The sequence below is a fragment of the Glandiceps talaboti genome, chromosome 7 (assembly GCF_964340395.1).
Source record: "Glandiceps talaboti chromosome 7, keGlaTala1.1, whole genome shotgun sequence".
Classification (NCBI taxonomy): domain Eukaryota; kingdom Metazoa; phylum Hemichordata; class Enteropneusta; family Spengelidae; genus Glandiceps; species Glandiceps talaboti.
In genome coordinates this window covers 14,520,456-14,532,761 of record NC_135555.1, presented here as the reverse complement: position 1 = coordinate 14,532,761, position 12,306 = coordinate 14,520,456, and the positions used below count along the sequence as shown (strand labels likewise).

General features: G+C 34.5%; 1 protein-coding gene across 1 annotated transcript; it reads left to right on the top strand.

Annotated features, from left to right (window-relative positions):
- The first annotated feature begins 253 nt into the window (after nucleotides 1-253).
- LOC144437723 (uncharacterized) lies at nucleotides 254-12,230 on the top strand. Its single transcript, XM_078126731.1, has 8 exons — nucleotides 254-433; nucleotides 1,326-1,452; nucleotides 4,466-4,538; nucleotides 5,338-5,605; nucleotides 6,280-6,381; nucleotides 7,676-7,716; nucleotides 9,669-9,807; nucleotides 10,514-12,230. Exons 1-8 carry the CDS (start codon nucleotides 257-259, stop codon nucleotides 10,622-10,624), a joined length of 1,038 nt encoding a protein of 345 aa, XP_077982857.1. The 5' UTR covers nucleotides 254-256; the 3' UTR covers nucleotides 10,625-12,230.
- The last annotated feature ends 76 nt before the right edge of the window (nucleotides 12,231-12,306 follow it).

The window sequence follows — 12,306 nt, the reverse complement described above, 5'->3', positions numbered from 1 at the left end:
TAAGTCTTGGCTACCTCAACCAACTGTAAAAGCTTGATAAGATATCGATCTGTAATGTATAATATATATTCTGAACTATATTATAATAGATAAATAATCTCGAAGAAGTTCGTAAAATTCACGTTTTCCAAGTGCAGCGCGTCGCCATGTTATGACTGATTGTTCAATTTAGTTACTCCAGTGTGACTCATTCGCGCAATATCTCGTGAGATAAGACGAGATTTCAGGCAACCAAAGGCAACCAAAGTAAACGATCATGGCGGACGCTATGCTGCTTCGTGCTCTGAAGGGACAACCAAAAAATCTAAGTTTAGCCAACAAAGAACTTGTTGCCGTTCCTCGAGTGATTGGGAGGCTCCAGTGTTTGACTGGTGTGAATCTGAAAAGCAACAAAATTACGAGCCTGCCAAAAGAGTTAGGATTTCTTTCGAATGTGAGTATCTGTCTATTTTTACGTTCAACTTCACGTCGTAGCTATCGTATCGTGTATTCAATGTAGTTGTGCGTCTTTCACCGTTATTTGTACTCGTTCAGTGTGTTATTTCAAGAAGTCCTCATGTGGTCTGGCACATCCGTATCTGAGCAGGTACATGAACTCGGCCTGTTTTTTTGACGAGTAATTCCCACGATGTCCTAGATGAATGTAGGGTTTCATTAAAATTCAAGCTTCACCGAAGCCCTCAACACGTACGTACACACACGGTACGGAGTCCGCCCTTGATGACGAGTCCGATCAATTTCGCGACTTCTGCCCTACGGGTGAACAATCCATACTCGCAGAAAAAAAACATTGACCACTTATTATACAGTTTAAATGTGATTATCGTTCTCATTTTTTTCCGCACATTCGATTCCAAAACATTGTATTTTAAGCACAGTAGTTCTTGTTTTTGCACCCAATTTGTACCAAAACAAACAATCTTGAGCATCGGTGATCGCGTTGTGCAGTACCCGGGAAACACATAAGCTTCCCATACGTTACGTGGATAAGGTCATTAAATATAAATTTCGACGTCGGAAAACATTGGCAGTGCATAAACATTGGAGTAAATTTACCAATAAATATATCTGATACCAATCTCTATAGCCCGATCCAACATTGATAAATTTCGTATTCACTAGGTAACAGTCCAGTGTACAAGAATTTAAGTGGAATGTATTTTGCATGCTTCAGTTACTCGGGGCGAATCCAACTGTAAACTGTTCACCGAAGTCTTCTAGGCATATCAGTGGTTTTTGAAATGTTGACAACGTATATTTATTTTAAGTTATGTCACAGTTTTACTCCGCACTATTTGTTTTTAACTGTCATGTTTTTCTTCCAGTTAACAGTACTTAATCTGGGTAATAACTTATTAGAGGAATTACCAGAGCCGTTAGGAAATCTTCACAGTTTAGAAACACTACATCTTTTCAACAATAAAATTACAACATTAAATACAAAAGTTTTAGGTAAGTGAACATTTAAGTTCTATGATATATTTTTTTTTATCTACCACATGCTTGGAATCTAGTCATTAAGTTTGGGGTGCTAAGATAAATTTTCCAATGTGAGAGTCTGTATGAGTGTTACAGAAGTCTTGTTAATAGCACAAACATGTCTGGTATGCTTAATGTTAAGGGTAAAATATCCCTAAACCACACACCTGTCCCCTTACTCCTCACCCTCATACACACATCTTCATCAGGGTTCCCTGAATTTGAACTCAACACACACATCATAAACTTTGCTATCAATTCACTCTCTGTTTCCAAGGTTTCAAACCATCATGACAAAACGAAAATCTGAAATAGCTATGCTGCTAAAGATTACTTCACATATAGAGTATTGCTAAAGAACAACATATGTACTCACGAATCTCCAATAGCAAGCTAATAGTTTGCCAACCAATATTTATGAACCACACTACCTCCAGCATTACTTGGAATCAATGGCATAGGTATTGTACTACAACAAACTTTCCCAATGGCATCATTATAATTTAATACTTTACATTAGAGAATTTGGCAATTGGCTCTTAAACCGTTTCACAATTAATACTTAACAATCCATTACTCACTTACACAGTACTTTGAAGTTAATCCTACTTATGCAATAACTGTTAGGATAGACCTGAGTGAGTGAAAACATCCCCCAGGGGTACTGTAAATAAGTTATTACCTTGTCATCTGTGTGTTCTCTACTATGCAAAAGTTCATTCATTATTTATAACCATATCACTTGGGTCTACAAGCTGCTGCAGTTGGTATTCGGTCTATGATAATACGGTACTTGTCAAAGGTTTGAATTTTTCAAAACAACCTTAAAGGGACATATTCTGTAACTGTGTCCCCATGTCGAGCTAAAGTGTGAGTAGAAAAGAATACACAGAGATATCTCAGAGTTTGCAAAACTTTTATTATTGTTTCTATTCTATTCTTCCATTTTATTATTTAAGCAACAAGTGTCAAACTTTTATTGCCCTGTTTACAGTCACGCTAGACTAGGCAAAATCTTAGCAATGGGTGGAACAATATTGTTAAATCTTCCAGAATGGGAAATAGACCCTTGCGTGTACTTGCATTTTGATGATATCAGTGGAAAGTTAATCAAAATGCTACTGTACAATGTTTTTGCACAGACAATGAACCCTCTCTGTGTTTTGCTAAAGTTATGATAGCTCCAGTAACAGGCCGAGAGAAGGGGAAATGTGATAAAATGCCCTGGTTCCAAAATCCGGTACCTGAATTTTGATATGGGAGGTAGCTAGTAGAATGATTACACCAGCCAAGCTGTAATTAGATGTTCCATATTTTACATTGTTGTGGCGTCAGGACTTCTAGATAGTAGTATCTATCATGTATGTGGTTTCACCATCTTTGATCACTTGTCATTGCACATAAAGTTAACAAAAAGAAGGCATTACTGGTTATACTGTCACTTAGTGTATATGGTTCTAGCATTTCTGAAATACATTACTAACTCCTTTAAGGTATTCTTGAACAAAAACAACAACAAAAAGTTGTTATTCAGTCCTGTCTTGTTTCTTACAAGCTCTTTAAAAAGCAACCCTATTATATGTAAATATAGTTAGAGGTCTTGCCAAAGGTTACAGTAGGGGGTGGAAAAGCACACAAAGACTTCAAATGATTAGTTTGTCACAAGAGTGCATCTAGTCAGGAGATTCAGACTATTGTATCTTATAATGTGCTTTTTTTTCATACTTGTCAATCCAATTAGCCTGACAATACAAGTTGTAGAAAAGAATGCAACAAGTGTGAATGCTATACACACCAGCACAATACACACTCACACACCCCCCTGTGACTTTACAATGCTTCTAATTTTAAGGTGATATTAAACATCTTTGTCAAACGGGTCTGCATTGAAAATTTTACAATCAACCAAATTTATGGTGACATACTTATTTATTTATTAATTTGTTTACTTTTTATTAATTTATTAATTAATTAATTTATTCATTGCATCCCTTTTGTATGAGGGTCTCACTAAGTATGTTAGGAGCAGCACTAACAGAAAATTAAAATACATACACTACTAAAAAATTAGAGAAGATATGACTAGTAAATCACATACAGAAACAAAACAAAATTGAAAAACACAATTTAAGATTGTACCTGTTTAGCTCTATTTACTATACACAGTGGAAATAAGGACAAGTAACATGTAACTGTCAAAAGTCTACTACTTACTTTAGGGAAACAAACCAGTGAGCATGACTGCAGTGATTATGTTACTGTAATGTATCCCATCCATGTCATTGAGGTGCTGTAAGATAAATTGAAGTGTTGCTTTCTCTGTAATAATACCCAAATATAGACTTAGTAATTAGTATTGAATTTAACTTTTCTTCCAAACACAACTTTTATTTTACCTTTATAAACTTTCAACTGTACACTTCAATTAAATTCAATACTATGGTTCACCAACACAGATGAATTTCTGTTTGATTGATGAATACCCAAATATATTGTGTACGAATTCAATACTGGGAACTTTATACTTGATGAGTGGGTGCGTTGTTGCTATGTGTATTGTTATATGTAGAACTTACTAGAAGCAAGGGTTGGTGATGTAAAACTTTTCTGTACTTTAAATTTCTTCATCTTTCTTACATTTAAATTTAAGATCTCAAAAATAAAAAAGACAAACACATGCAAATAGCATGTCAGTTTTTCATTATCGTTAGTCCATTCAAGATACAGTAACTGGTATACTAGCATCACTAGAAAGGTGTTCCTATGTGTGTCTGTGTCTGTGCATATGTGTATGTGTGCATGATATGTATGCATGTGTGAATGTGCGTTTGTGTATGTGTGCATGTACATGTGTGTGTGTCTGTGTGTATGTGTGTGTGTGTGTGTGTGAGTGTGTGTGTGACAGTGACACAATGACATCTGTAGATAACTACAGATGTTGTGTATCTTGTTTTTAACGTAAGTCTCTCACCTTCTCTTTCCGTAGGTGGTCTCAGAAATTTGATATTGTTAAATTTGAATAATAATCAGTTGAAGATGCTACCAGCAGGAATAAACAAGTAAGTTGATAGATAAGTTTAATTTATACTTTAATGAACAATGCATCATCATCAGTCTCTGCTGCCCATGAGTTGGACCAAAGCAAACTTTATGGACCATGCTATATAAAAAGTTGAACTTTGTTTTCAGAGAGTGCCAGCCCCTCGCAAGCGTACAATAAGTCATTGTACAAAAGTTGACTTGTTATGGAGCCTGGGGGTGTGGAGCATTGCCTAGCAGACTGTATGGGCAATTTACCAAATACAATGGGTTCTTTTCTTTGTCAGAATTCCTCCATACATTCCTGGTTGAAATCTCAATCTACCTGGAAACTGAATCTTTTTTATTGACACCCCACACCTCATAACCAAGGGCTTGGGAGAAAAACATCACTTTTTTTGCTGAAGGGTTTTGGTTTTAAAGAGTTTATAGTTTAAGTACTTTTTAGGTACCACTTAAAAGATGAAGGCGACCATTGTAAACATGGCCAGGTGCGATTTAATCAAGGAGATGCACCTTGGTACTGATAATGGAGATGTTCTTTACTCATAGTACTGTGTTTTCCATGGCCCAGCAAAACTTTGTTTTAACCCCCCCCAAAAAAAAAAAATGTACGTGCCTGTCAACACAAAGCGAGACTCACACACACACACACACACACACACACACACACACACACACATACACAGCAACAACTACTACTACAAAAAACATTTTTATGTTCTTATTCTTATTTTTTTCAATGAGAAAATGTCACTTTTTCCTTTAAATTTGTAATAAAAGATGGAAGATTCATTGACCTTTTTTTTTCAATTTCAGATTAACCAAACTTCAGTCTCTTAGTGTTGATGGAAATAAATTAACAGTCTTACCGTCAGAGATGTGTGCACTCAGTAATCTACAAGAACTACACGCAGCCAATAATCTCCTTATGGCATTACCACTAGAGATGGGATTCCTTGTTAATCTTAGAAAACTCTTTCTACAGCAAAATAGGATAAAAGAGCTGCCGGAAGGGTTAGGCAAATTGTACAAATTACGAGTTATTGATATCGCAGCCAATGATCTCAGGATTTTCCCGACAGAGGTAAATGAAAAAAAATTGAGAGATGAGAGTATATTTGTTTTAATGAATCAGTTTGACATGGAGAGTTATTTGTGGTATTTGTTGACAAAAAGAGAAGAAAGTGATGGTACATTAGAAGTGATTTTTTAAGAGGTTCTGAAAACCATTCAACTTATAAAAAGTAGACTCAAACTCTAAATGAGTAACTTCTAAATTTTTAAGACAATACTTGCTTTACAAAACAGTACTGGAAGTCGTGTCCAAGTTAAGGCTGTACTTACTGCAACTGCACAGGTTTTTTATGTTTTTAAAAAAAACTGTTTCATTTGATATAATGACTGACTAGTATCGTAAAATCAAATCTAAAACCGAGTATCAAAATACTGAATGCTGTGCTACTGAATTATGCTTTTTCACATTTTAAGCATACAAGCAGGAAAGTGATCGAGTGTGTTCCTCATTTATATTTACGGTTTGTCCTTTCACATGTAGTAACTCTGAAATCAAGTAGAGAAACTGTTTTGGTACATTGCCAATATCCACAGTCTGCGTAATTTACTTCTCAAGAAGAGGACATTTGAGATGCAGAAGTAATTACCTGTGTGACTCACATTTCATTCCATCTAGCACACCTACAGTTGTCATTTTCTTTACTCAATCTAAGCTATATTTCCTTCTATTGTGTCTTTTTCTAGTTGAATAAACTTCCATTACGGGAGCTATACAGTGAAGAGAACCCATTATTACAGCAACTGCCAGTTCATTCCGTCCAGGAAGAAGAAATACTATCACTCAAGGTAAGGTGTACATGGATAATGAAATACTTACAATGAACACCTCAGTAATGTTTGTTGAATAAAAAGATAATAAGTTCCAACTACAGCGAATGCATGCACACTATGTTGGAAGGCCAGAACTTTAAGAGATCTCGATATATACAAATTTGGTAAAAATGGCAAGAATTTTCTCCCAATGAGGTTGAAATTAAAATGTTTTATTTCTACATTTGGGCTCGGCACAAGGGAACTTTTTTTATGCATACAATTCTTTGTACACTGCATCCAACCAAGTATGTAGTGAGCAACTATATGTATACTTAGCTGTCAACACTTTGTCTGTGAAGCAGAACTCAGTTCACACACGTTGAATATTTCATTTTTCTCACTTTGGACAGAGACAATAATTCTTGAAGTGTGATGTGGTCAGAGACACAACAAATTGTCCTTGATGCAGAACACAGTATATAGGCACACGTTGAATATTTCTCTAACTGGTCAGAGGGTCAGAGTTATACTCTTGATGATGTGTGATGAGCTCAGACTGTTAACAGATAGTCTTTGAGGCAGAACATGGTATAGGCACGTACTGAACCTTTCTCTAAATGTGGTCAGAGGGTTGGAGTTACACTTGTTTGATGTGGTCAGAGACAGTCAACAGATTGTCTTTGATGCAGAACACAGTATAGAACATTCCTCTAACTGTGGTCAGAAGGTTAGAATCACACTCGGTGTGTGATGTTGTCAGACTGTCAACAGATTGTCTTTGATGCTGAACAGTGTAGGTACACATTGAATCTTTCTCTACTGTGGTCAGAGGGTCAGATCACACTTGATGTGTGATGTGGTCAGAGACTATCAACAGATGGTCTTTGAAGTAGAACACACTAAAAACACATTGAGTGTTTGCATAAAGTTAGACAGAGACACACAATGAACTAACTTTATAATGGGTATATTTGTTGTAGTTACTACAGGTTTCAAATCATTGATTTGTACAGTGGGGTATTAGCTCATAAACTGTTTGATGACAACAATTCCACCCTGTGTTGGAGTTGCAGTGATATTGTTGGCATCATGCCAGGCACCTAGGGTTTTAACAACTTGTACTTTAGAACATGATGGATTGATGAGAAACACACAGAGTGGTTATTTGATCTCACTGTCAGCAACAACATGGCCTTGCATAACTTTGCACACAAAGTAATGTTATGACAATATTCCTGAACAAAAGCTGAGACTGTACCTATGCTAAACTAAAGGTGATTTCACATCCACAAAACTTTAACTCGCAAATTCAATATTTTCTTTGCAGGAAATTGTTGCCAGGTATATATTAAAAGAACTCAAGGACAGGTAAGCTCTCCTGAAAATAAACAGCTGTTTGAATTTTTGTTTGTCCACTTTGACGATTTAAAATGAAAGTTTTTGCTTTGCTTTCATCATTATGGAGCAAATTATTAACATAATGCCTTCAGTTCGATGAAAAATACAATGATGATATTGCTTAATAATATGTAGTTATTAACATTAATATGTTTTACATCTTTAAAATCAGGAAATAACATTGTTTTTATATCTAAGAACAAACAGTATGTTTTTGTGTTTTTCTTTGCATATTAACGTATGTAGTAACATAATTTTTTCTTAACACACACATATATCATTGATATGTGGTTACTAATACAGGTCTTAGCAGTGACTGTTTACTTAGCCTGTGTATGGCACTGTGGAGATACACCATTAGCTGGTCAGACTTCCCTAGCCCTCGTTTGTGTGGAAATGGGGGCTAGGAAAGTAAGACCAGATAATGATGTATGTCCACAGCAGCATAAACAGGCTACTATTTACTGTGATACGTGATTCGGTCTGGGTTTTTTTTTTGTCTTTTTTTTTTGTTTTGTTTTTTGGTGAACTTATTTCATTTTAAACCATAAGACTACTAATGACAAATTTATTGTATTGTATTGTATTATATTGCTATGCTTGCTATTCTAATGCTAATAATTTACATACCAATTAACATTTTTTTTTATTGTAACCTGTGCATGCTCACACCACTCCTTGCTTTTAATTGCTTACTTATTGCCGCATGCTACGATAGACGCAAATTGGTTAGATATGGTGATCAAATGTTTTGGGAAGAAAATGAAGCGTAAGTTATCTGAATATGATGTAGTGCTTTTTGTTATTATAGATGTAGTTTTAGATGCTAGTTTTTGTGTAAGTAATGTGTTTTGTTCGGATGTATTTGATGTAGTTTGATGTGTACCTGTAGTTTGCTTACCTGTAAGGTACGACATGTTAGACTGCCCGAGTATCAGCCAATAGTGTGAGGATAAGGCTGATAAGGGCCTAACGACATGATGTATCTTAGCCTAGTAGTTTGCTTGCCAATACTGCATCATGACAACATCTGCCTGTCCACTTATACATGTATATCTTCATTGGATGTGATTTGGTATCAACTTTTAGAATTTGAATATCCAATATTTAGAAATTTTACAAAGCCCTCTTGACTTTCAGTCTTGTGAGTGTTTTCTATCTTGGTTTTAGGCATTTTTTCACTTCCTTCTATTGCACTTTTACATGAATGATCACATGATGTGTTTCAGTAACTTTGGTCAATTCGGTCTACCCAAAACATATTTAAGCCAATGTCATGCAACTTTCATTTTAATACTGAAAAGTGTCACTGTAATTTTAAAACCATACATTACAAATTTGCAATGTCCAACTACTACAAATGCTTTCTCTTCCACAGTATTCAATATGCATGGGACTTGATGTAATAAGCACATTTCAAATCATATTTTCGCCACTTTGTGAAAAGTAAACTTTACACTCATAATATTTAAGATTCTATTCCATTTATTTTTGTCAGTATTTTCCCAGTAAGATTTTCCAACAAAACCTTTCATATATTTTGTATTCATATTTTTCATCCATTCCTGAACTGCCCATAAAAGTATCAGAATTTTTCAATTAGTGAAAAATGATCTCCTACCTGCACTGTGTCAGTTCTGTAAAACATACTTTTGAGTATATTTGTCTTCTTTTAACATTTGTACATTTTATCAATGAATCACTAACTACTGGATGCAGGTAGGTATTAATCCAGATGTTCAAACTGTTATTATGCAAATTATAACCTGTAAAGTATATAATGTACATTTCTAATGAGTAATGTAGACACAGAATGTCATTTAAATAATTTAACATTTACAATATCAAATAGTTTTGCTTTAGATTAAATAAATATTTGCAATTATAACTATAGTAATACATGTGATTTTCAACTATTTTAGATGGTCGTACCTGAGGAAAGCTCTCAGACATTATCCCAATGTTCGTGACATGTTAGCGCAAGCAAGTAAATGTGCATTGTGTGGTGAATCGTTCCTCAATACATGGTTAGAGTGTGTGAGGTTTGTAGATGTACACAAGGTAAGGCAACATTCTCTCGTTACTCTTTTTATCAGATGGAGCCGAACAAAAACACTGTTATCTCCATTGTGGTACATTTCAAAATATACCCAAAAAATTTGTTTGGCAATGTTTCAAATAATCAGCAACATAAAAATGTGAAAAAAATAGTTATTACTTTTAAATTATTACTCTAGTATGTATTACGCTTGTTACTTGATCACTAGAATTCCAATCGTAAATTAATTGGAAAAACATAACAAAACTGTAAAAAAATGTTTATAAGGATACCTCAATGGTTCATGTTTTTGTGAGGGGCTTTTTTTTATCCCTTTCTAATGAACAGTTGTGAGATTTATTCATTTGTTTATATGTGTATGTGTTTATGTGTTCTTGTTTGTGCATTTATGTGTACATGTATTTATGTACATGTGCTTGTGGGTGTATATGTGTATGTGTGTGTGTGTGCATGTCTGTCAATGTGTATGGGCTCTTTGATATGTGTATGCTTCTGTATGTGTATGTGTTTGTGTATGTCTGTCTATGTATGTCTATGTTTAATGTCTTTGTTTATGTGTATGTGTTTGTGGATGTGTATGTGCTTCTGTTTGTGTATGTCTATGATGTGTATGTGTATGTGTATGTGTATGTGTACGTGTATGTGTATGAAAGTAAAAACTGATCGAGTATAAATTTGTACTTCATACAACACTTTATTTGTTTACAGGAACTGAAGACATCAAATTCAACAGGAGTTGTACCAGTCAGAGCATTACTGTGTTCATATAAATGTTTTAACTCACCTGGCCATGATTTCTTCGGAGTTGCTTTCCCTTGAGTCAAAACCAGTCAGGATTTCAACGACAAAAACAGAAGACCAGCTACATGTATACTTATAAAAAAAATCAGTATTATGCAGGGATGGAGTGAAATAAGCATACTATCTGCATACAAACCAATGTCATATTCACATGGCCACATATACGTATTGATTCATGTGTTGAGAAACCGTTTATTGAAATGCTCCAAGTCCAGGAAGTCCTCTTTGAAGTAAGCATTGACAATACATGGTATTAAATTATATATACGGAGTATTAACGGATCTAAACTAAACATTTGCAATGTCCTGAAGAGAGAGTTTATAATATATTATGTCAAAATATGTTTTGTTATCACAGTCTGTGGACTGCCACTTATTATGGGCAAGATTTTGTTTTTCCTAGATACTGTTCCTTCCATTCAATCAAAATAACACACTTAATTTGTTAATATGTATAATTTAATAAAGTTGTTAACCTACCGTGTCAGTTGTAGTGTAAATTTACATAATATAATTTCATTGTACATAATATAATTCACAGCTTAAAAACTCCTATCTATGGCTGATGCTACGCACAGACAAGTATCAAGACAGATTGTCAACATTTCTTCTTCTCAGTTGTCTGTGTGCTAAGGTACTACCTAACCAGAGAGACATTAGACTTTCAATTCGGTGACACAATGTTTTTTTACATCTCACACTATGTTTTTGTTACAAATTATACAAAGTACAGACACTGATAGTGTTCGCATGTGTACTATGCTGCATTGTATCTCACTAACCACAAATGTTAAGTTTTGTGTTTGATTTCCCTTGTCTCATTCAACAACAGGATGTCGATTTGTTCACAGTGAGATGAAACGTATCATTTTATATGCTTTTGGGCTATTGTTTGTGTAATTATTAACAGTAAACCTTGTGTGAGACATAAAAAAAATCTTGTGTTGCCTAATTCAAACTCTATAGTCTCTCTGGTATGGTAGTAAAACTACATACCAGACATTACTTACTCTGTGTGGTTAGTCAATTTGTCATATTCTGATCTTATGCTTTCAGTTGCAGCCAACAGCAGCTGATTTGAAAACAGATCTTATAATCACATTACCTTTCTGAGTTGCCAATTTTTTCAGCTAGCTCTTGGTCTAATATTAATAAACACCAACCTTGTCTGTAAATATACAAAATGTTTTGATAACCAGTCTGACATTTTTTTTAGTCCCAAGATGTACAATGATTTTTCAAAAATAGGAACCATAGATGCATTGAAATATGGGTTGTTAAAGCCATCGACACTGGGTTGACCAAATTATACATAGATACAACCGTAGACGTATGCATCTTGTAGGGTGTATGGAAGTACAATGCATTTTACAATGTTAATATACTTGCATGAAAACTTCAGTTCCGTCCACTTCTTGTTTTAAAACTAGTACTTTATACTTTCAAAAATTTATTCAATATGATCATTTAACTTCAGAGTTGTTTTAACATGACAGGATGTGTGCATAACTCTATCCATTATTAATTGTAATTAAGAAGTCTATGCCAAATATATATTTTTTTCTGTTCATTAGATTGACGGTTTATATTCTACTTTCTGTAAATATGTGCATAGAGGTAATAAATATCACACTATTCTGTTCAAATTATATAATTCATGTGTTGGTCTTGAGTGAAATATTAATTTGTTGTTGGTCTTT